The sequence below is a fragment of the Cucurbita moschata genome, unplaced genomic scaffold (assembly GCF_002738365.1).
Source record: "Cucurbita moschata cultivar Rifu unplaced genomic scaffold, Cmos_1.0 Cmo_Scf00024, whole genome shotgun sequence".
Taxonomy (NCBI): Eukaryota; Viridiplantae; Streptophyta; class Magnoliopsida; order Cucurbitales; family Cucurbitaceae; genus Cucurbita; species Cucurbita moschata.
The window spans coordinates 1,482,866-1,507,542 of NW_019268540.1; the positions used below are offsets into that span (position 1 = coordinate 1,482,866).

Consider the following 24,677-nt stretch of genomic DNA (forward strand, 5'->3'; position numbering starts at 1 on the left):
TGTTTGGATTTCTTTTTTTAGAAGAGTTGAGAGAGTAGGCATTATTTATGGAGAAGAGGTAATAATGAGGGAGTAAGCATTATTTTTGGAGAAAATGTAATAAATTGGGGGTTATCAGAACCAATGCTGATCATTATGAAAGTTCAGTGACAAAAAGAAGGAGATTCATTAGCTCGTTATTTAGTGTGAGATGACGAAATCCATAAAAATTATTGAACAAGCTTTGGAAGGAATTCCAGGGGGACCTTATGAAAATTTAGAAATACGATATTTTCTGGAATGGAATGACTTTGACTATCGAAGCCCCACAACTTTTGAATTGGCGAAACAAGAACTTTATGCAAGAGTCGAAGCCCCAAAAGGAGAATTGGGCAGAAGTCATAGCCAAAAGAAGCGTCAAGAACTTCACTATTTATATCTTTTAATCTCAATTTCTAACGTTGTGTATGCCATTTGCATGGTGACGAAAACCTTTTAGGAGATTAGGTGCTCATAATGTAATAGGAGAATTTGCTCGTACCAACAAACATGTTGGTGCAACATGTAATATGGGGACGTAAAAAATGGGACACGTGATAATAAGTGGTATATCGTTGTTCTTCGTTAATTCTAACGATCGAAAATAAATATCATAAATTAGCATTAACATCTCATTTATCAAACTTAAATGAGCGGCAAATAAATCGAGAGTTGCTCTTCATTAATTCTAAGAATTCAAAATAAATATCGTAAATTAGCATCTCATCAAAACTTAAACGAGAGGCAAATAAATCGAAAACTCGTACTCTAAAGTAGCTATAAGGAAAAGTAGAAAGTGAAAAGAGTATGAAAAATGGAAGAAACTAAAGTTGGAGAAGATTGATAAGCATCTCAACCGAAGGGGCTCCAATGGTAGAATAGGTGGTTTCACTTATAGATCATCACTCTCTTCCTTGACTGAGTTTCCACCACTTGATGGTTTCCCATTAATAGCAACAAGCTCAGTGTCAAAGACAAGTGTTACACCACCTGTATATTCAAAATCCAACAAGGGAACAACACAAAACTCCACATACTTCAGCCGTGAATAAATTCAAATCATCATCGTTTGAGTTGGGTTGTGAACTTAATGTAAATAATTAGTCCTTATAGTTGCTTCTTTTCAGAACACTTGTAACTAATGTCAAGGATTAAATGCAAATGTTTCTAAGAGTCCATAGATTTCATCTTCATCGACGTTGTTTTTTAATTGGAGACCGAGAGCTAACGATCGGAGACTTTGGGCTATCTGGATGCATACTTCGTGAAATGGTTCATGCATGCTTGTTCATGCTTGTATGATCATAGAGGGACCCTTTTACCATTATGTATAAATTGACTATTCTATTTGTACAAATATGGCATAGGAGTGCATTCAATCTTTGTTTGTCCCCTTTCGAGAACACCTTACTAGTTCGGTAAAAGCTTGAGTTCTTTATAGATAAGTGGTAGTCTTGGATTACCTGGTATGGTTGGTGGAACGCCGTGCGGTCCATATCCTAACTTTGAAGGAATGGTCAATTTCCGTTTCTCACCAACGCACATTCCTAGTAATCCTTGGTCCCATCCTGAAAATGAAGGAATTTTCAACTCTCAGTAACTTCCCATGCACAACATCAGAATGAGTATTCACAGAGCAATTAGCAAAGTTTATTCAGTACAGATCTTTGCGTAATGACCATTTTATTGGATCTTTTGAGCTTAATATACAATTTTGTAGACTTGAGTTCACAGATCAAAGGTCATGAAAAATTTGAACGAGTGAAGGAACAAATTATGCGAAAACGCGAAAACGCGAAAATGAGGGAGCGTACAGCAATTTGTTAAGTTCAAGCAACATGAACAGATGAGCGGATTTTAAACCAACATCAGTTCCAAGATATATCCTAATTATAGATTATGAGAATAATAAACCAATTAACTAATATGGTGCAACTCATAAGAGATCTATCACAAAAGATGAATTGTTACTTGACCACAGCTGAGCTCGAACACATGAGTCGAGACAATGGTGAACAATATGGAAACATTCAAACTAAAAAAAAATAAAAATAGTAACAAGAACAAATAAACTATCTTGGCTGCACCAGAAACTTTTCTACTAATTACTAGATGTATGTGTTTTGTGCACAAATACCTTTAATTACTTTACCAGCGCCAAGCTGAAACTCAAATGGGACACCCCTTTCAAAACTAGAGTCAAAAACAGTCCCATCTGTGAACATCCCCTATTGAATCATAGGATAACAGATATCAGTCAAGAAGATGTGCGGAGCTAAAAGAAAAATCTTAATTATAAATGAATCGACTGTGTTCATAACCATATCAGTGAAAATCATCAATCTATCATGTTTGTATCAGCAGCAACTGTGTAATGATTCAAATTCGGGATCATTCCTTCAAATATACTGAATGATAAAGTTCTCAGACAAATTCAAATTCTGGTGTAACCCAGTTAGTTTTATTTGTGAACATTACAACATCCGTCGTGAAATCAAGAATGCCCTTTTTCTAACAGAGGCAGTGCCTTACCTTCCCAGCTCTTGACATCTCCCCAATTCTTCCTTTATAATTCATTGACTCATTAACAAATTGACCGTGTTTGTTTTATGCGCACACACAAAAGCAAGAGTCGAACTAAAATATTGTTCAACTTACACGATAATGAACTTTGATTTTATCTCCTTTACGAGTTTCAATATCACAAGATGATGGCCTACTCTGCAAAAGAAGAAACAAAGAGAAAAGAAAAAAAGCATCAAAACAAAGAATTAGCAAGAAAAGGCTTGGGGAGTGGTCCAGAGTAACACATTCCAGAATCTAAAGGCTGGCAGTGCAATATCAAACATTCATTGGAACTGTGAAAAGCTAGGGAAAAAACGCAACTTGCAGACACGGATCTCATGAAACCAAATTCATATTTTAGCATATAGTAGATGTTTGTCTGAGCAATAATGGAAAAGACTAACTGCCTCTTCGTCAAGCAGTTCTTTACCACATTACCAGCTAACGTTAATTTCGCGATACAAAAGTATGAGAGTAACCAAAAGATCTGACCATTCAACGTTTTCTCACAAAATTGCAGAAATTACAACTTTATAAGACCATTATCAGTGGTTATTGATTCTCATGGCTCAACTTCCCACCTGGGACTTAGGCTCAAAATGTTACCAAAAGAAAAGTTCAATTGCGTTATACTAGCATCAAGGCTAGGAATCAATTCAAGCATGTTGACCTACTTCCTCAAATAATGTCGAACTAATGAATGGGATCAATACCTTCCCCATCGGTCAAATCCCTATGAATAATAGGCCGGAATGGTGGGGGAGGATGCCCTAATGAGACTCTTAGTCAAGCCTTAGCGAGTCGGACCTATGAATCATTTCAAAGAAAAGTTCCACAATTCATTTTCCTACCCCACGGGAACAGCTCAATGAAGGTCTCAGAGGAATTTTTTTTGTGAAGAAGACGACATATTCATATCAAATTCACTTCATATTATGACAGGGGGAAAACTCCATCTCATAAATTGATCTCAACACAATCCAGAAACTAACACAACTTTACACTTTTCATTGGACATATGGATCTCATTTTAACAACATGCAAGTCAAATATACGTTCATAAGTCTGTAATATTACAGTGTCAGTGACCATAGAGCTTTCACTAGACAAGAACAACTTGTAGAACATAAAATCCATTCGTTAGTATCCAAGATCGTTAAATTCCTATCAAACTTGAAAATGGAGAGACCTCCAGATTCATAGCAAAAGGAATAATGTACGAAAAATCAGAACCAATTTCTGAAATAATAGATAAAATAAACAAATTACCGTAACATCAATCTGTAACTCAGTTACATCTTCATCCGACATCGCGTAGACTGAAATTAATTCAAACCACCAACAAAAATGAATCCATTAAATGGAATCGGAAGAACGACAACCGATTTATGACGAACTACGATCACAATACAATAGAATAGCATACCTGAAGTGCACGCAAGCAAGAAGAAAATTAGAGAAGCCTTCATTATTCACCTGGAATTTGTTCTGAGAGTGCGATTGTGTTGATCGATTGCTAAAATCCAAATAATAATATCTCGTAAAGGGAAATAAGAAGCAGATTAACAATTAAACAAACTAATTTTCATTACCTGATCCAAAAAAATTGGCTGATTCGTCGCAAATCTAGAGAGACGCGTCAGAAGAAGCGGTGATCGGGCTACATTTCAGACATTTTCGTTATCTCCACCGATCATATTGAAAATCTTTCAACATATCAGAAATTGTATAAATCTTTGTTATTGATTTTAAGCTATCAATCACTATTTACTCTTGCGTTTAGGGAGCGGTATTCACTTATAAAAGTGTTTCGTTCTCCTCTTTCAACCGATGGAGTCTGACCTTGATACCATTTGTCCGTTTTAGCTCGTTACGTATCGGCGTCAAGATTTCCACACCTTTATAAGAAATGCTTCGTTTCCCTCGTTCAACCGACATGAGATCTCACAGTTCACCTTTTTGGTGTTGTGCGCCGAAGGCAGAACAAATGTACTCACAACACCAATGAATGAAATTACACAAAGAGACACCAAGATATTTACGTGGTTCGAAGAGAAGAAGTTCCCCTACATTCACGGGTAGCAACCAATCACTAATAAACAAATTGTTACGAGTGAATATCTCACTATCATACTACAAAGACTCTCACTAATATGTCACTCAAGAAATACAATGTGACACACAAAACTTGATAAGTTCAGCAACAGATTGCTAGAGCACAGAACATAAACAATTGGATCTTAAGTGTTTTTTTATTAATTTTAAGCATGACATAACGTTTACCATTATAGTTGAACCTAAAAATATCAGCAGAAAAAAACTTAAAGTCCCAGCCTTTACAACGATGGTTGAACTTAAAAATACCAGCAGAAAGAAACTTAAATACAGAAAGAAACTTAAATACCAGTCCTAAAGAAACAGAAAGAAACTTAAATATCAGCAAAAACCAGACAATAAGACTAATCAGTCCTAAAGAAGCAAAAAGAAACTTAATGATGTTGAACTACCTAAAAATATCAGCAGAAAGAAACTTAAATCCCAGATAATGAGACTAATCCGTCTTAAAGAATCAGAAAGAAACTTAAAGTCCAGCCTTTACAATAATGGTTGAACCTAAAAATATCAGCAAAAACCAGACAATAAAACTAATCAGTCCTAAAGTCCTAAATAAGCAGAAAGAAACTTAATTAAAAATATCAGCAAAAACCAGACAATAAGACTAATGAGTCCTAAAGAAACAGAAAGAAACTTAATTAAAAATATCAGCAAAAACCAGACAATAAGACTAATCAGTCCTAAAGAAGCAGGAAGAAACTTAATTAAAAATATCAGCAAAAACCAGACAATAAGACTAATCAGTCCTAAAGAAATAGAAAGAAACTTAATTAAAAATATCAACAAAAACCAGACAATAAGACTAATCAGTCCTAAAGAAGCAGGAAGAAACTTAATTAAAAATATCAGCAAAAACCAGACAATAAGACTAATCAGTCCTAAAGAAGCAGGAAGAAACTTAATTAAAAATATCAGCAAAAACCAGACAATAAGACTAATCAGTCCTAAAGAAGCAGGAAGAAACTTAATTAAAAATATCAGCAAAAACCAGACAATAAGACTAATCAGTCCTATAATCAGTCCTAAAGAAGCAGGAAGAAACTTAATTAAAAATATCAGCAAAAACCAGACAATAAGACTAATCAGTCCTAAAGAAGCAGGAAGAAACTTAATTAAAAATATCAGCAAAAACCAGACAATAAGACTAATCAGTCCTAAAGAAGCAGGAAGAAACTTAATTAAAAATATCAGCAAAAACCAGACAATAAGACTAATCAGTCCCAAAGAAGCAGAAAGAAACTTAATTAAAAATATCAGCAAAAACCAGACAATAAGACTAATCAGTCCTAAATAAGCAGAAAGAAACTTAATTAAAAATATCAGCAAAAACCAGACAATAAGACTAATCAGTCCTAAATAAGCAGAAAGAAACTTAATTAAAAATATCAGCAAAAACCAGACAATAAGACTAATCAGTCGTAAAGAAGCAGGAAGAAACTTAATTAAAAATATCAGCAAAAACCAGACAATAAGACTAATCAGTCCTAAAGAAGCAGGAAGAAACTTAATTAAAAATATCAGCAAAAACCAGACAATAAGACTAATCAGTCCTAAAGAAGCAGGAAGAAACTTAATTAAAAATATCAGCAAAAACCAGACAATAAGACTAATCAGTCCCAAAGAAGCAGAAAGAAACTTAATTAAAAATATCAGCAAAAACCAGACAATAAGACTAATCAGTCCTAAAGAAGCAGAAAGAAACTTAATTAAAAATATCAGCAAAAACCAGACAATATGAGTCCTAAAGAAACAGAAAGAAACTTAATTAAAAATATCAGCAAAAACCAGACAATAAGACTAATCAGTCCTAAAGAAGCAGGAAGAAACTTAATTAAAAATATCAGCAAAAACCAGACAATAAGACTAATCAGTCCTAAAGAAGCAGGAAGAAACTTAATTAAAAATATCAGCAAAAACCAGACAATAAGACTAATCAGTCCTAAAGAAATAGAAAGAAACTTAATTAAAAATATCAGCAAAAACCAGACAATAAGACTAATCAGTCCTAAAGAAGCAGGAAGAAACTTAATTAAAAATATCAGCAAAAACCAGACAATAAGACTAATCAGTCCTAAAGAAGCAGAAAGAAACTTAATTAAAAATATCAGCAAAAACCAGACAATAAGACTAATCAGTCCTAAATAAGCCGAAAGAAACTTAATTAAAAATATCAGCAAAAACCAGACAATAAGACTAATCAGTCCTAAAGAAACAGAAAGAAACTTAATTAAAAATATCAGCAAAAACCAGACAATAAGACTAATCAGTCCTAAAGAAGCAGAAAGAAACTTAATGATTGGTTGATCCCAGATAATAAGACTAATTCGTCTCAAAGAAATAGAAAGAAACTTAAATACGAGAGAATAAGACCTTATAGACCTTAGGATAATTTACAACATTTGGAGCCAAATACGAGAGAATAAGACCTTATAGACCTTAGGATAATTTACAACATTTGGAGCCAGCGTCCTCGTTAGCACACTGTCCAGAGTCTAACTTTGATACAATTTATCAATTTTAGCTTGTTAGGTATCAGTTTCAGTTTCATAATTTTAAATCTAACTCGAAGGGAAAGATAAGACGTAAATCATCAATTTGGACCACAGATTTGAGGTTCGAACTTGTGCTCGCACATGTCAGATTAAAACTAATTAAATTCATGTTATGTTGTAACTCCGATCATATCGGGGTGGCCGCGTTGAATGATTGTATATATATATTTTAATGGAGGAGGATTCTTCAACGTTGAATATATTTTAACATTCTTTTTTTTGTGTTAATTGATGCAAAAATTTCCATGTTTTTCGCTTTCATCAGATTCAAGGTGATTGTAGTCCAACCCATTTTAGAGAGATGTCTAAAATTAGTCAAAAACCTGTAGCAGAAACAGAGCGATTCAAACCGCTTTCATCAATCGTCCTCGATCCATAAATATTTCGCATCGATTCGTCTTCCACATTCCTCGATTCTTCGTTGTCGGATCAATTTTCCCCAATTTTCCCCAATTTCGTTCTGGTTCATTATCGATTAATTTCATCTTCTAAGAAATTCACGGCCCAACTTTTGGTTTTTTGATTTACGCTCCGTTGAATCTTGAAATCGACTGGGAATTGAGGTAACCAAATCGTTTATGCTATCAAGGTTTCTTTGCGGATTATCATCGGGAATGATTCTCGATTTTGATGTTTCTATCTCTGTCTGCATTCGCGATTGGGCTATTGACTTGGTCTTTGGCATGTTTGAGAGGATTGACCGGACAATCAAATGTTTTGAGTTAGCTCATTATCAGATTTTTTCCTTTTCATTTGAATGCTTTTGTGATGAGATTGGATTCGAGTAGGTCGATTTATAGGACTCTACATTGGTTTGGAACTAGGGACATTGGTTTATGCTGGTTAATTAAAATGTTGTTTTATTTTGTGAAATGTTATGGGCTAGATCATGTCACATGTAACTGGATGATCATCCTTTTGCTCTCAAAGCATGGGGTTGCGTGTACAGATTTTTTGGTATTTCTATTGTTCAAAATGTTGAGATTTTATGAAACGATTGATTCGTTTTGGATTCACCATTTCAGAATAAATGCTGTGTGAGAACATGTTCATTTGGTATCAACTTGAACATATGCTATTAGTTAAGGCATTGTAAGTTCGATAAAAAGGTCAAAAGATCAAATCTCCACGTCCACTTGTTATTGAATTAAGCAGAAAACATGTATATTTGATTGGAAGGAGACATGGGAACTTTCTTGGACTTAGATAGCAAGAGAAAGTCTCCTTCGTTGAGTTTCTTATGTTTTTTTGGGTATTCTTTGTGTTATTTTCTTGTTAATAACTTGGTTTTTTTAGTTGGCCTCTCTTTGTATGGTTTTTTCTTCTTCTTAATGTTGAAATTATTCTAACAGAGTTACTAACTTGGATGGCTGAGACAGGCTAATTGATTTGCATGCTCTGTTGCTTCAAGCTAACTGGGATTCTTATGACGAATACTGCAACCGCAACTGAGCTGGATGCATTTTATCCAGTTAGAGCTGAATGTGTAGCAGATATTCCGAAGACCCGATTTAAAATTAAGGTATGAAAATATTTAAAAGCTTTTCATCACTCAAGGTAGGAAATGAGAAGAAAACTTTTCTTTTTGAATGATATTGTGCTGGAAGTTGGGTATGCTGGTATCTTTTCCCAGTAAACTCATTCATTAGAGAAAGAAAAGGAAAGAAAAGAGAAGAGAGCTTGTTTCTATTTTTAGTTAAGTCACTCATAATTCTTGCTGGTTTGCACTCCTAGAATTTGATCCTCTTCATGATGAAGACATCAGCTACTTTAAGTCTATTATAATATGCACACGACTGTTTTTATTTTCTTATGGCTGCAGCCGGGGAAAACTCTTAGTGCAAGAAGGTGGGATGCAGCATTTTCTAAAGATGGCCATTTGGATATAGCCAAAGTGCTTAGACGAATTCACCGTGGGGTAATGCATATATTTATTTGATAACAAAAATTATATATTTTAACCTTGTTTGCACCATTCTACATTTAAAATCTTATAAATTAATTCAAAGATTTGTACAAGTTTCCTTAAGTTCTATGAGTTTCTCAAAATTTCTATTGACATCAACATTTTCTTAACATTTGAATTTTGTCATTTCCATTGACAATTACATTTTAAGCTTTGGGTAGGAGTTGATATTTTTTCCCCTACCATAATTAGTACCCTTGTACATTACAACTTTAATTTGCCATTAAACCTACTTTTTTATGGATCCAATTATTGAACAAGTTGCTAATTAATGTTTGTTTGCAGTTGTCATTATTTTTCAGTGTTGCCTTGAAAATAAGGCTTCACTATTCATTGTAATAGATTTAACATTGCCGAAAGCTCCTGTTTTAAGTGCTTGATTTTAGTTTAGATCATGGCAATATTCTTAGTCTCAGCACAGTTATTTGATTTAATATGTCAAAATGTACCAAAAGAGCTTGTACGACTATTTTTACCACTAATTATGTTTTTTGTTCTAATAGGGAGTTCACCCTTCTATCAAGGGTGCAGTTTGGGAATTTTTGTTGGGTTGTTATGATCCTAACAGCACATTTGAAGAGAGGAATGGAATCAGACAGCAACGTAGGTAAATTTCTTCTCTTGTTTATGTTTGGCTTGCACAAATAGGATCTAGAAACTTAGGTAGCCTTCCAATTATCTTGGTAACCTTTGAGTTTAGTTCTCTTCTCTTACTCATGGGATTAATGAAGTCTACTTTTTTTTAATTTCATTTGATGATGGTATATTTTTACTCAGTTCTTGAAAAATTAATCTTTTCTTTTTTAGGAAACAAGGCTTCTCATTAATTTGATGAAAATAACTTAAAAGGTTAAAAACCTCAATTAAGGGAGATTAAAATATTCTCTCCAAATATGTTAATAGAATTTGATACATCAATTTTTAATTTTTAATTTTTTAATTTTTTTTTTTACATATTGAAAGAGAGAGTTTTACGAAATTTTTAATTTTCTAATTGTAAAATCGAGAGTTTCAAAAGATTATAGACCAAATCAGGAATTACTTGAAAGATTAATAACTATTTGGCATATTTAGTCTTTTTTCTATCACTAAGCCAAAAGCTCCAAATTGATTACCAATAGCATTCCCTATTATGCAGTAGTCAATCTGCTGAATCACGGGCAGTGAGTCTTTCGCTATTTACCCAATTAGTTTCATTTCTCAATATCAGTCCTTTCAACCTTAGTTCCCTTAGGAGCTAACAGTGGCTTGCCTTTAAGTTTAATTATCCCATAGTAAAATATAGTAGAAGACATCAAGAGTTAACGAAAGAATACGTGAAACCTCATGCCCTCTTTTAAGAATATTTTTGTCCTCATGTTCGAATAGTCAGCTAAAATTCATCAGGCGGATGATACTCAATCATGTTGGATCCCTTAGAATTGTTCAGATATTCTGTTGGTTCATTGTTTTGCAGGGACTATCAGATCTTCATCCGTTAGTTCCTTAGATTTAGAACTGAGAGTTGGTGCTTATTACAAACACATGCATGTGTTTTTATTTTTAATATATATGTTTACTCTAATATTAGCATACAACAATTTTTGTCCACATAGCCTTTTCTTTTATCCAAATAAATCGATGTTTCTCTTCTTGAATCAATTTCTTGTTTTTCAGATTCATTGAATCAAATAGCTGCAATAAATTTTTGTCTGGTGTGTTTATTTCTAGCATTTGAATTTTGTAATTAAAAACAATAAATTTTTTAAAACAAGATTTTCATGTTTTAAATGTTAGCATATTCTAAATTTGCTACCAAGTGCATATTCAAATACAGCTATCATATTAACTATACTCTATTTTTCAGTAAATCCCTTTCTTTTCAACCTCTTGTTTTTAGATCACCGACCCATGCACTCTCATGATCTTAGAAGCAGGATCACTTTTTTTAATAGAAAATATTGACTTTATTAAGGGAGCAATATGGCGTCTGGAAAGACGAATGTCAAAAGATGGTTCCAATGATTGGTACTGGAAAGTTTGTTACAACGGCTATTATCACTGCGGATGGACGACCGGTAGAGGAGGAAACAAGCACAAATTTACAAGAAATTGATACCGTGGGCACATCGGATGATTCTCCGGGTGGAAACAATTCTACTTTAGACAAGAAAGTTATTGAATGGAAACTAACTTTACATCAGATAGGTATGTGTTTGATTAACCGTCATATATGTCAATTTTAATAAATAAGGCAGTTGGATTTGTGTATATTCATTCTTATCTTTTTTGCATTATTCGTACTGGGTCTTTGGTTCTCTCAGAATAGAAATTGAGAAATATATTTTTTCTTTTGAGTGACAATTTCATTGATGATTGAAATTTACAAAAAGGATGAAATATCCATGATGTTTACAAAAGACCTTCCCAATTTACAATGAGTGAGGTATGACTACAAGAAGTAAAAATATTAGACAGTTTATGCCAAGATATACCTTGGTAAACAACATGTTCGAAGAGTTTTGTATAAGTCCGTGTCTTTTTTGCGAATATTCTTTGATTTCTTTGATGGCAAAATGGAGAAATTTTGATACTTAGACAACAATTAGAAGGTATTGAGGACAAGCTAGGAAACATGGACACAGGTATGTCCAGTCACATGTATCCAACATGCAAAAGGGAGTGTCCGTTTATATATATATATATATATATATATACACACACACACGTGTATAGTATTTTAAGTTGAGACTTATGACGGACACATGAAAGAAATGAAAAGTAAAAGAAAAACTATTTTATGTGCTACAAGGGAAGCCCATTCAGAAGGAAAATGGTTAATATGAGGTGCCCATTTATACATTGCAATGGCTGAACCTAAACAACGAAAAGAGAGGTTGCTGTAAATCCATAAAAAAAGTCATTTTACTTGATTTTTTATGTTTTTACTGGCGTATATTTTCTTTAATGTTAAATGACATGTTTCATCTATTTTGAAATGTTAAGTATATCTAGACATACACATAGATGAAACATGTAAATTTAACACCACGATTTAGTGCTGTTTCATCTATGTGTATGTGCTCACCTCAACAACACGACCTAGTGGGATCAAGACAAGCAATTAGTTTGGTACTTCATGTGGAATGTAAATTGTAATAACTTGTTGTTTGTGTACCAGAGAATATTTGCGGGCTAGTATTTGCATTTCAAAGGAAAAATGGATAATTGTCTGAGCATTCTAGTGTTTTTTCCTTCAAACACTGTATGCTATATTTTACCAAGGCTTGAAAATTATACCTTCAATTTTTTTGGTCAACTATATACCTCATGTTTTTCACTAGTTGTGCTTATCTTGAGCTATAGAATTTGGCTGCAGGTTTGGATGTAGTTCGCACAGATCGAGCTCTTGTATACTACGAGAGTGAAGCTAATCAATCAAAACTTTGGGATATCCTTTCTGTTTATGCTTGGATTGATGGTGAAGTTGGTTATATGCAAGGCAAGTTCCCCCCCGTTTGTTTTTGAAAAAAAAAAACATTTTAAAACAAGATATAACTTTTAAAACAGAAAAAAGTAGTTTACAAGGCATCCTTTTAAGGAACTAAAAAGAATATCATCCCATTTTTCTTTTGTCAAACGAAAGTTTCATAACAGAACTATTTGCAAATTAAAAATTGTGCATAGTTCATAATACAAAGAAAGAAATGTTCAAGTCCACTCATTAAAGTTCTTACGATGTCATATTCCAACTTGAAGTCTGATAAATTCTACTTGTTGGCAGGGATGAATGATATTTGCTCGCCAATTATAATTCTACTCGAAAATGAAGCCGATGCTTTTTGGTGTTTTGATCATGCAATGCGCAGACTAGTATGCACTATCTTATCTTCTTACTTTTCTTTTGTGGTGATAATAATATGTTAAATTACGTTTGGTGAAAAGAAATATGGTTAGGTGAGAAATTTTGTTTCTATAGCTTGGACATAGTTTCAATTTTTAAATATAGTTTTAACCATTTCAATTTAGTTTAATTTGGTTTCATGGTTTTAAAAGTCTTACTTTGGTTCTTATAGTCTAGATAAATCTCATAATCTTTCCCACCATTACCATAGACTTTTTATTTATGTGGCCATGATTTGATTTTTTTTTAGTTTTCAAGTGTAATAGATGACTGTATAGGAGTTTAGTGTTGAATGAAAAAATGGAAGGTTATAGGTGGTTTTCAAGTGGATAAAAAGACAGTTTATGAACAATTTGTGAGGTTTAGCTAAACCATAGGGACCAAATTATACTTCATGGTACAAATATTACCAAGATGCTAGGCAGCATATTCCAAGCCATAGCGACTATGTTGTAGATTCATTTTGAGCATAATTCTTTGGTGTGTTGTGCAAGCTTTATTGCATTAAACTAACGAAGTTAATGACAAGACACAAAATCAAAAGTTTATAGTTAAGGCTGCGAGTTTTTCTTTTGAAATACAAAGATTAAATATAACTTCGAGAGTATAGTGGCTAAAATTCATAATTAAGCCAAAAAATTATTAGAGGGGGAGAAAAACCTTTGTTTCTAACAGAAACGAACTGCTCAATGTTACAAATTGTATATTCTACTTTTTTTCCAGTTCATAGTTCTCACACTCTATTCTCTTCCCCCTCCCTAATGGCAGAGAGAAAACTTTAGGTGCAATACTGGTACCATAGGAGTGCAATCTCAGCTCAGTACGTTATCACAAGTAATTAAAATTGTTGATCCTAAGCTTCATCAACATCTCGGTATGGATTTTTCTTTTTAAAATCATTTTCTAACAGTAGGACCCAGAAACTGCATTTTGCTTGTCGTTTTCGTTTCTTGTTTTAATTTTTTTTTTCAATTTTATATGCAACTCCAAACGTCCGATTGGTATTAACTATTTGAAATTTCTATCTTTATATCATGGCCATGACAATTCTCCAAATCGAGACAATGTATACTGAGTTTCTTTAGAATGCACAGTTCAATGGTTTTCATGGTTTTGTACCTTCTCATTTTGTGCAAGACGCTTGATTTTTTTTTTTTTAACTTTTATTTTTAGAAGATTTGATTCGATTTCAGAGTTGAAATAAAATACATATTTATAATTCTCATAAAATATCAAATATTTATTTCTCGTTCATTATATCGACTTCTTTTCCTTACTACTCTCGCCCTATTCTCTCATGTTTCGTGGTTCCTTTTTGGTTCAATTTTCGAGATTATGTTTCAGAAGATTACTTTCATGTTTGCAGAGGAGTTGGATGGTGGAGAATACTTGTTTGCATTTCGGATGTTGATGGTGCTTTTTCGCAGAGAGTTCTCCTTTGTGGACAGTTTATATCTTTGGGAGGTAAAGAGTAACTATTTGATGAGCTTGATAGAAAAAGTGGTTTGGATTTCTTGGTGTTTCTTGAATATTCATGAGTGTTGAAGTTAGCTAATTAGTGTTTGAACTCATTTTCCAAGTCCCTTTACCACTTCAATGTCTACTAAGCCAACCATAGTGGTGAACCTTTCCCAATCTAGATTGATTAAACACATAATGAAAGTTGAAAGATTTCAAACAAAAAACACCAAATGAGCGATGTAGATTTTCTAAATCCAAAGCTTGTTCCTATACTCTTGATTCATTGTTGTGTATTCTATTAGAGTTCAAGGGACCTAATGAACATTTTAAACCATATGGATTTGTACTGAAGTGTAAAAACACCAGTGACATATATTTAGCTAGATTTTTATATAATGTAGCATGGTATGTATGAATTAAAATTTGTTTAACTGATACAGTAATATAGACTGGTTTCAGATGATGTGGGCCATGGAATACAATCCAAACTTGTTCTTAACGTACGAATCGGGGTCTGATTCGAAGGGTGGAGGGGGAACCGGTGGGAACGACAAACATCTAAAACAGTATGGGAAATTTGAGAGGAAAAATGTGAAGATGGGACCCAATGATCAGCAACTTCCGCTTCCAGTTTTTCTAGTTGCAAGTGTCCTCGAGGCCAAGAATAAGCGAATTCTCAAGGAAGCCAAAGGTTTGGATGATGTTGTAAACGTAAGACATACCTTCTCCTCTTCTTCTTTGTTTTTTCCTCTTATTATATCTTACCATTCATAGGATTATACCTCTCAATAGGATTCGAACCCTTTTAATGTTGATCCATGATTTTGGGTTCTAGATATTGGGTGATGTAACTGGAAATCTGGATGCCAAAAAAGCATGTAATGAGGCGTTGAAACTACATAAGAAGTACTTGAGCAAGGTATGAACATGTGGGGACTTTCAGTTGAGTTAGCAGCTATGAAATTATTAGTGTCCTTGTCTCTTAAAGGCCTATTTTGCTTGCAGATCAAGAACTAGCAAATGGCTGGTAGGCTCAAGATGGGACAAAGAAAGCCAGAGGATTGCTACTTCAGAAATGATTCCCATTCTGTTTCCATTTATCCATCATTCCAAGGAAGTGATCGAACGAAGAAAATTCCAAGTTTGGTTTGTGTATATATTTCAGATGTTTGTGTATTATTGTGGCTTTTGGCCTTTTGGTTATTCATATCTCTCTCAACTTATCTTTGGATTCCACTATTTTTTCAAATACTTCATTACATTTATGCTGATTTTCTGGGTCAAGAAACAAGATATGTTCTAGGGGTTGAAGAATTTTGAGGCACCCTTTGTTATTTTTTCCTTTTTATATAGACTACTAAGATTGTGTAAAGTAAAGTCGGGGTGTCATAGCTAAGCCTATTGCTAGCCGATATTGTCTTTTTTGGGCTTTTCCTTCTGGGCTTCCCGTTAAGGTTTTAAAACGCGTTTGCTGGGGAGAGGTTTTCACACCCTCGTAAAGAATGGTTTGTTTCCCTCTTCAATCGATGTGTAATCTCACAATCCACCCCTTTTGGAGCCAGCCTTCTCGCTAGCACACTGCCTCATGTCTGGCTCTGGGACCATTTGTAATAGCCTAAATCCACTGCTAGCAAACGTTGTCCTCGGCTTTCCCTCAAGATTTAAAACGTGTTTGCTAGAGAGAGATTTTTACACTCTTGTAAAGAATGTTTCATTTCCCCTTTCAACTAATGCATGATCTTAAACTTGGAAAGGACTTTATTATTATAATTGTCTATTCTTGGCCAATTACGTATTCGTCTCGTTCTTCATTAGTTCCAAGAACCGTATAGACTCTTGTTTGCACTCAAAGTTGGCTCGATATTGCCTCGATGGATCTTGAATTCTATACTTTGTTCTATCACGATCTAATTTGATAAAATTAAAAAATTTTAACTTATCATAACAAGTTTGGGGTATAGAAAGAATTATAAATTTATACCATTTTATTATTAAAATTTTAAAATTTTCAATTTTATTAATATCTTTTTTATTTATTTTTTAAGAAAAAGAATAACTTTTTTTTAGGAAAAAAAAAAAGAAGAGAAGTCAGAAGTGGGGATATTGATTTGACTGGAGTGAAAATAATGTAGTGTGTGGGGCCGTCCTTGTTAAGTACTCTGCACCATCGTCTTCTTCATCTTCTTCTTATTTCTGTGCTCCCCATTTTCAATGGCTTGGGATTTGGAATGGAACTCCAACAACCCATATCTTTTGGGCCCACTTCCATGTGATTTCTCTGATACTTTTCTATCTTTCATTCATGACGGGACGTCTCTTCTTCTCTCTCTCTCTCTCTCTCAAAAAAAACCCTTCTCGGCCCCTCTCATTGCTCGTTCGGTGCTAGAGGTTCGAGTCTCGAAATTTCCAAAAACCCAGATGAAACTTGCTCATTTTCATGTTAAAAACGTGAAGTTTTAAGTCGAGATTGAAATAATGAAACTTTAGATTTTAGCTTATGATTGGATTATAACTATATAAATTGACCAGAAGGATGGAAACATCAACTCGAAGTTGATATATATCTAAATTAATTAAACTTATTTCGAATAATATGAACTATTTATGAGCTTTCATAAAAAAAAATTAGAATAAAATTTTTATTTTTTGCTTTATTACCTACTTGTCTTGAATTGTTTTTAAAAGCCAAAACTATTTCTATAAACCAATACAAACATATTTCCTAAATAAATTTTAAGAAATCTCCCATGTATAATTATATATGTATTTCAAGTTAAATAAGTTACCAGAATTATTAATTCTTTTAAATATTTATTCTTTCTCGTATTTATATGATATTTGATTGTATAGTATTAATTAATTCATGTATTGGACTCATTTGCTTTGATAAAATTTGAAGGAAAAAAAATCTAATTTAGTTATCCATACAAGCTATTGATTTAAACAATTATCAATAAAACCAACGAAAAGTGTTACAACAAAACTGACGCGAAAATTTATGTAACACAAACAAAATAGACTCAAGGAAGGTAGGACTCAAGTCTACCTCTCAAATTGTCTTGGAAAGAACAAAAAACTAAGAAAATTGGTACAAAAATTTGGGGAGATTAAAATGAAATTACCTATGACAAACACATCTATAGTGATAAGCACTATTGATCGGGTCATTGCCTTCAACTGGCACTTGCTCGGCTCTGCACTTGTATTTGCATCCTCTACATTCATTATAAGTACATATCGGTGCTGTTGAACCAATCATCAACCTTCTTGAATTTCTCATCTGAATTTTTTAAAATTTCCATAAAACATAAACACATTATAGCTTCGAGTCTCGAGCATTTAACGACTACTTTAAAAGTACATTCAAGAGATCAGAAACGCGAAACAGAGATCAAGAAACGAGACGCGAATTCCTAAATGATAAAAATCGAAAAAGATCTATCGTCCGGATAGTACGAACAACTAACCTCGGGCGCGATTGTTGTTTGTACGGAACGGAATTGAGGCAGAGGTTTAGCGAAAAGTTCGTCCTCTGTTGAGAATCGTCCTGAACGCGAAAAAAGATACGGAGAGAAGATGAATAAAGTAAATCAAGCGACGAAGAACGTAAACCGAGAGAGAAAAAGAGAGAGAGAAACCTTTTAGCGCCATTGTTGAGCAGAGAGAGCAGAGAATTAGGGCTAGAAGGAGGAGGAGAAGACGAAGAAGTGGTTTCGCAGCTTTCGCCATTGGAAAAGAGAGGATAAGAAACCAATTGCTGCAATTGTAGAATGAGAGAATGGAACTCAAAAAGTATTAATACTTGTGATAAAATGGGAACTCTTTCAAAATAAATAAAAAAAATTGCAAAATTTAAGCTGTGAAATGACAGTTTGGTCCCCCATCCTCTCTGCACCCATATACCTTGTTTGTCCCCACTCCATGGAATGTTTATAGAAATTACATATATACCCCTCTTTTTGTTTTCAAATTATTTTTGTCTCCTTTTAAATTTTAAAATTTTAAAAATTTGAATTGGAGTAAACATCGACCCGAGTCTAGCTCACTTTTAAAATATAAGTTTGAATATTTTTACGTCAAGAGAACGGTTATGTGTGATTAGAGTTCAAAGACTAAAATAGAATTAACCTAAAGTTTAGGGACTATAATAAATATTTTAAATTCTTTTATAATTCTTTTTTTTTTCCATAATTATCGAATTTTACCTTTTTGAACACAATTACCAATATACCCTTATAAGTTGACACATAGATAAAATAATAATAATAATGTCAAAACTACTCATATTTAATTTCTTTTAAAATGGATTTATATTACTTTTTCGAGGTTATATATGGAATTGTATTATGTAAATTCCCGTTTTTTTTTCATAACTATTCAGTTTTACCTTTTTGTCCTTGCATCTAAGCATAATTACCAATATACCCTTATTAATTTGCATGCATATATATATATAAAAAATATTATAAAAAACGGATGAAATCTGAATTTTAAAAATAATGTCAAAACTACTCATATTTAATTTCTTCTAAAATGAAGTTTATATTACTTTTTCGAGGTTATATATGGATTTGTATTATATAAATTCTTTTTTTTTCATAACTATCGAATTTTACCTTTTTGTCCTTGTATCTAAGCAAAATTACGTTACTTTTTCGAGGTTATATATGGAATTGTATTATATAAATTCTCTTTTTTTTTCATAACTATCGAATTTTACCTTTTTGTCGTTGCATCTAAGCAAAATTACCAATATACCCTTTTTATAAATAACGGATGAAATCTGAATTTTAAATATAATGTCAAAACTACTTATATTAATTTTTTTTAATAGGGGATTTTACGAAATTTTCATATTTAAAAAATAAATATTTTTAAACATATAAAATAAGATATTTTGTGAAGATATTAATATTAATAATAATAATAATATTATTATTGTGATGAAAGGTCTAGATGGGTCTGTGAAGTTCCATAGAGAAGGATCTAGGGACATTCAATTCAAACCTTATAAATTGGTAGACAATTCATTCAATTGCTACAAACAAGGACAAATTTCTCTCATTCATTCAATTTTCCCCCCTTATATTCCTTTTTATTACTTTTTCCCCCCACTTTGTACGACCGAGTAGAAACTTCTAGGACGTTTTATAGGTTTTAGTGGACAAACACTTTTACATGGTCCACCGATCTATACCCAGAATTTGGATCAGGGTTTGGGATATGAGTTTGACACTTAATGACCCCGACATTCTCTTGCAACATGGTCATGTTACTTACTCGTTTCTAAAGTGACGAGAGAGTGCGAGAGATGCAGTGCTGACGAGCTCGTCGAGATGCTTAAGTGTAGTGTACGATGTTGGGACTGCGTCGAGTAGAAGAGACGTGTAGCTAGCTGAAAAGTACATCAATTAATGATATGCTAAACGGTAAATAGTATGAGATCCCTAATAGAACTATCTCTGTAATAGATGCGTTTTAAAACTGTGAGGTTGAAGACATATATAAAGATTTTAAAAAAAATATAAAAAAAAAAAGGAGGCCATGCCAAAAAAGGAAGCGACATGTCGTGGCTATAGGGAAAATGGGGTTAAAAATGTAGGACACAGGCTCCTCCACTTATGGACACAACCCCTTCCCGTGTAGGGTACCCTACGCAGATTCCGTTAGGCCTTTTTTTATCCCGTTTTGTCGTTGTTGGTTATACTTTATTCACAATTTGAATATTATTGTCTTTTTTCTTAAAAAAAAAAAAAAAAAAGAAAATTTAGAAGAAAATATTTGGTAATAAATAAATTAATTAAAAAAATTATAATATATGAATTTGAGTTTATGTGGACTTGGGCTTGTTTTGGTTTTTTGAGCCCAATCATTTTTACGTCAATTTGGGCTTATTGGGCTTATTGGGCTATGAATATAAAGTATAAATAATAATAATAAAAATAAAAAATATATATATTTTTTGAAACGGTCGCTTTCACGCAAGGTTTCACTTTCCAACCGCGGGAAACGATCTGCAAAGTTATGAAATGAACAAATCTCCAAGAAACTCTCGAACTTGGAAGGATTCCAATTCAAACTCTGTAATCTCTCTCAGTTTATCCCACGAAACAGCCGAAATCATTCCTCTGAAACAATCCCTTTCCCTCCATTAACATCCTCTCTCGATTTCCCCATCTTCTTCCCCAAGAAAAGCATCTCGATTTTGTTCTATATCTCTTCATCCATGGCTCATCTTCTTCACTCATCAATTCACCGTTTCTGTTATCTTTCTTCCTCCCACACTCTTCAATGGCCGCCGAACACCCTACTGTTTTCACCCCTGTCACCTTCTCCAAGTACTCGAAGCGGGTTCTTCTCAAAACTGTGCTGGACTGCAGCGATGGTGGTTTGGGGTTTGTGGATCAGAAATTGGTGATCGGAGGCTGGGTGAAGTCCTCCAAGGAGGTTTTTAGAGAGGCGGCGGTGCCGGCTGATGCTAGTGTTAGAACGGCGTGTGATGCTCTGCCGCCTAGGGCTAAGGATGTTAGCTGCATTGAGATTTTACAGTCGCGGATTCCGATCGTTAGGTCTTTGCTTAGGATGCTGTATGGAAATGATTTACACGCCGGTGAGAAGTTGGAGACGTCTGTTCATAAGCCGCCGCCGCCGCTTCCTTCCACTACTTTTCTTGTTGTTAACGATGGCTCTTGTGTTGCAAGCCTTCAGGTAACCTCTAATCTATGCACGCCAACTGTTTGCAAGTTTGTTCTCAAAGTATAGAAACTTGCAGGTTGCTGTTGAGTCCTCGTTACATCATCCTGGCCAGCTGATGCCTACGGGAACTTGCATCTTGGTGGAAGGCATATTGAAGCGGGCACCGGCACCTGGGAAACATCTGGTTCGGCTTGAAGTGGAGAAAATCCTTCACGTAGGGAAGGTTGAACAGGAAAAGTACCCACTAACCCAAAAGAAGTTGCTAATAGATCTTTTGAGAAAATTTTCTTATTTTCGTCCTCGAACAACAACGGTAATTCGAACAAGCTTCAACCATACATTGCATTTCTGTTCTGTTTTATGGGTCTGTTTGCATGCCTATTATTATACCGCCATTAGTTTTAAGATTGTGCTTAAGCAATAGCAGCATGTGAATTAGAGTAAGAGCCTTGAGATCAGAAAAATGGTGATACAGTTCAATCTCTGGTAAAGGAAAGGATTTATATAGTAGGGTTGTCCATGAAATGAAATTAGTCGAGGTGTACGCAAGCTGAACTGAACATCGCAGATATTAAAAGGGAAAACCAAGAAGATTTATATGTATAGGTTGATGTTCTTGATCACGGCGTTTAATGAACTGAATAGTATCGATGCAAAGGGCTCTAGGGCCGAAGTTTGAGAAGAGAGTTTTTCATATTTTAACCATTGAAGCCAATGAAGTATTGGATCTTGATCTTCATTGATATTCATTACCTTATGCAGGTAGCAACTGTTATGAGAGTTCATAATGCCTTGACTTTTGCAACTCACACATTCTTCCAAAATCATGGCTTTCTTTATGTGCAATTACCGACCATCACGACCACAGACAGCGAGGGATTCAGTGAAAAGTTCCACGTTACAACCCGTGCCGGCAATTCAGAAGTTAAGAAAATAGAATCAACAGAAGACAAGGAAACTGATGGTGTGAATCTTGAAACTGTTAAGGCTGCTGCAATAGAGAAAAAAAATATTGTCAAAGAACTCGAGAGAAGTGAAAGCAACAGGGAAGCCTTAGCTGCTGCAGTTCAGGATTTAAAGAAGACAAATGAACTTGCATTACAATTAGAAGCCAGAGGAAAACAAAAATCCAAATTGAAGAAAGATAAAGTTCACGTTTCTGAAAATTTCTTCCCACAAGAAACTTATCTCACGGTGTCTGGACAACTCCATTTGGAGACCTATGCATGTGCCCTTGGAAATGTTTACTCATGCGGACCGAGGTTTCGGGCAGATAGAATCGAGTCGGCAAAACATGCTGCTGAAATGTGGATGGTGGAGGTCGAAATTGCTTTTGCTGAACTCGAGGTATGTATCTGTGATCATATACTTATTCCTTTAGATTGCTTAGTATTTGACATATAAATTATGGGTCTAAGAGTCCATGTTGATTTAGCCATTAAAACCTTTATTTTCTGTGATCAGTAGTTGTTTCTAATATCATTGCACCATTGAAATGAAGAATTTCCATCTTTTAACTTGCGTTTTGTATCATCTTTTGGGGAGTCCAGGATGTCATCAACTGTGCTGATGACCTTGTTAAGTTCCTCTCCAAATGGGTGTTGGAGCACTGTCTGGATGATATGAAATTCGTGCAAAAACGAATCGACAAAACTAGCATTCATCGCCTTGAATCAACCATCACAAGTTCATTTGAGAAGGTCTCTTACACTGCTGCAATAGAAATTCTGGATAAGGTGAATCTTCGAACAGATGCCTCAGTTTTTCGTTTCCACCCGTTTATCTGAATATTGAAAAACAAAATTCTTCACTGTCAGGCAACCGATCAAAAATCTCAATGCTCGAAAAGGCTTAAATTTGGTGCTGCTTTAACTGATGATCATCTCAGGTGTGAAAATGCTAGTACAACACAAGCAAATTGATATTTTTTCATTTATCAAAAGTTATTTATTTTGGTCACATGAAACACAGTTATCTTGCTGATGCCTTCTTTAAGAAGCCTGTGATAGTATATAACTACCCAAAAGAAACCAAGCCATTTAATGTGCGACTGAATGATGATGGGAAAACAGTGGCAGCATTTGATGTAGTTCTTCCAAAGGTTAGCACTTTACTTTTTGGATAGATTCCGATTCAATGAAAAATTATTTCTTAAACTCGGGCCCGACTGTTGTAGGGTGGAGTAGTAATTTCTGGCAGCCAAAAGGAGGAGCGTCTCGATGTATTGTTGACAAGGTATAAATTATTCATCCGAAACGTAGACACTTTCACATCTTTTATTTATTTACTAACATAGACACGCGTTTATATCCACGTGTAGTAGGTTAGATGTCTAGATTTAGGTTAACCATTATAGGTCGGCTCATGGTCAATAAAGACCATGAGAATAATAAAAGGTTTAAAGAGAATAAGTTGATCATAGCGACTGCCCACCAACCAAATGTAATAGAATCATGCAGTTACCTCGTGAGATTAGTCGAATTTTACCCGAAAAAAAAAGAGAGAACATCTTAAAGTTGAAGAATCAAAGTAAAAAAAAAAAAGTCTAATTATGAGCTGTTCTAGTGTGTGTCACTAGGCATGTGAAAAAAGTAAATATGCTTTTAAGAAATGGGTTGAAACTCCATGATAACTGTCCTAGAAAGTTATTGGTTTGTTGTAATATGGATGTTGACACACAGGATGAAGGAGATGGGGCTGCCAAGAGAGCAGTACGAGTGGTACTTGGAGATTCGAAGGCATGGAACAGTGAAGCACTCTGGTTTTAGTTTGGCATTTGATCGTTTCGTTCTGTTTACTACTGGCCTTACTGATATCAAAGATGCTATTCCGTTTCCAAGGAGTCTTGGAAAGGTCAGCCATTAAACCGAGTTCAAGCCCAAATTTCTAGATCAATGACCTCATATGCCTGCTGCTGCTGAAATGGAACTCAAAAATGACTTGTGTTTGTTTCTCCCTAAGATTTGTTCTTGTAAATAACAGAGAATTTGGAATAAAATGAGAGATCTTTATGGAAAAGACTCGTTCATGAGTTTATACTTACCAACATTGATCAAGAGATTAGAAGTTTGAAATGCATTGGGTTGATTATTGTTAGAGAGGAGTCCTACTTCGATTAATTAAGAGGTTGATCATGAGTTTATAAGTAAGAAATATCGTTTCCATTGGTATGAAGTCTTTTGCCCTTAACCTACCCATTGAACTAAAAATGTTACCGTTCCCTTCACTAATCGATGTGGGACTCTTGAAGTCTTTGCTAGCACTCGTGTCCTTCACCAGTAGATGTGGGACCTTCCAAATCGGGGGGCTTAACGTCCTCGCTGACACTCATTCCCTTCTCCAATCGATGTGGAACCCCTCAAATCCACTTCTCTTCGAGGCCTAGCGTCGCTTCGTATCCACCCCTTCAAAATATGAACAT

The 24,677-nt window shown here is 34.2% G+C and overlaps 4 protein-coding genes across 8 annotated transcripts; 2 read left to right on the forward strand and 2 right to left on the reverse strand.

The window, feature by feature from the left end:
- Nucleotides 1-670: 670 nt before the first annotated feature.
- On the reverse strand, nt 671-4,331 carry LOC111460610 (peptidyl-prolyl cis-trans isomerase FKBP15-1-like). 3 transcript variants are annotated; one of them, XR_002713443.1, is made up of 8 exons: nt 4,176-4,331; nt 4,010-4,099; nt 3,853-3,902; nt 2,677-2,739; nt 2,156-2,246; nt 1,482-1,586; nt 808-1,008; nt 671-754 (listed from the first exon to the last, which is right to left on the reverse strand). XR_002713443.1 is itself a non-coding variant. In XM_023103811.1 (7 exons), the coding sequence occupies exons 2-7, from the start codon at nt 4,050-4,052 to the stop codon at nt 911-913; spliced, it is 450 nt and encodes a 149-aa protein (XP_022959579.1). In that variant the 5' UTR covers nt 4,053-4,071; nt 4,176-4,318; the 3' UTR covers nt 671-910. The 3 variants fall into 3 exon arrangements, 2 of the variants coding, with proteins under 2 accessions (XP_022959579.1, XP_022959578.1); XM_023103811.1 differs by having other exon boundaries at nt 671-1,008; nt 4,010-4,071; nt 4,176-4,318; XM_023103810.1 differs by having other exon boundaries at nt 676-1,008.
- A 3,101-nt stretch (nt 4,332-7,432) lies between these two features.
- On the forward strand, nt 7,433-15,964 carry LOC111460780 (TBC1 domain family member 15-like). 3 transcript variants are annotated; one of them, XM_023104069.1, is made up of 12 exons: nt 7,434-7,813; nt 8,603-8,772; nt 9,073-9,168; nt 9,720-9,823; nt 11,171-11,403; nt 12,575-12,697; nt 12,980-13,068; nt 13,868-13,973; nt 14,466-14,563; nt 15,020-15,271; nt 15,396-15,479; nt 15,566-15,964. In XM_023104069.1, exons 2-12 carry the CDS (start codon nt 8,644-8,646, stop codon nt 15,575-15,577), a joined length of 1,326 nt encoding a protein of 441 aa, XP_022959837.1. In that variant the 5' UTR covers nt 7,434-7,813; nt 8,603-8,643; the 3' UTR covers nt 15,578-15,964. The 3 variants fall into 3 exon arrangements, with proteins under 3 accessions (XP_022959839.1, XP_022959837.1, XP_022959836.1); XM_023104068.1 differs by having other exon boundaries at nt 8,630-8,772; XM_023104071.1 differs by lacking the exons at nt 15,396-15,479; nt 15,566-15,964 and having other exon boundaries at nt 7,433-7,813; nt 8,630-8,772; nt 15,009-15,144.
- A 1,521-nt stretch (nt 15,965-17,485) lies between these two features.
- On the reverse strand, nt 17,486-18,345 carry LOC111460784 (EPIDERMAL PATTERNING FACTOR-like protein 9). Its single transcript, XM_023104076.1, has 3 exons — nt 18,199-18,345; nt 18,028-18,107; nt 17,486-17,840 (listed from the first exon to the last, which is right to left on the reverse strand). The coding sequence occupies exons 1-3, from the start codon at nt 18,287-18,289 to the stop codon at nt 17,679-17,681; spliced, it is 333 nt and encodes a 110-aa protein (XP_022959844.1). The 5' UTR covers nt 18,290-18,345; the 3' UTR covers nt 17,486-17,678.
- Nucleotides 18,346-20,598: 2,253 nt separating this feature from the next.
- LOC111460779 (asparagine--tRNA ligase, cytoplasmic 2-like) lies at nt 20,599-24,149 on the forward strand. The gene is made up of 8 exons (XM_023104067.1): nt 20,599-21,268; nt 21,333-21,569; nt 22,019-22,603; nt 22,807-22,992; nt 23,074-23,144; nt 23,228-23,357; nt 23,433-23,491; nt 23,938-24,149. The coding sequence occupies exons 1-8, from the start codon at nt 20,852-20,854 to the stop codon at nt 24,119-24,121; spliced, it is 1,869 nt and encodes a 622-aa protein (XP_022959835.1). The 5' UTR covers nt 20,599-20,851; the 3' UTR covers nt 24,122-24,149.
- Nucleotides 24,150-24,677: the final 528 nt, after the last annotated feature.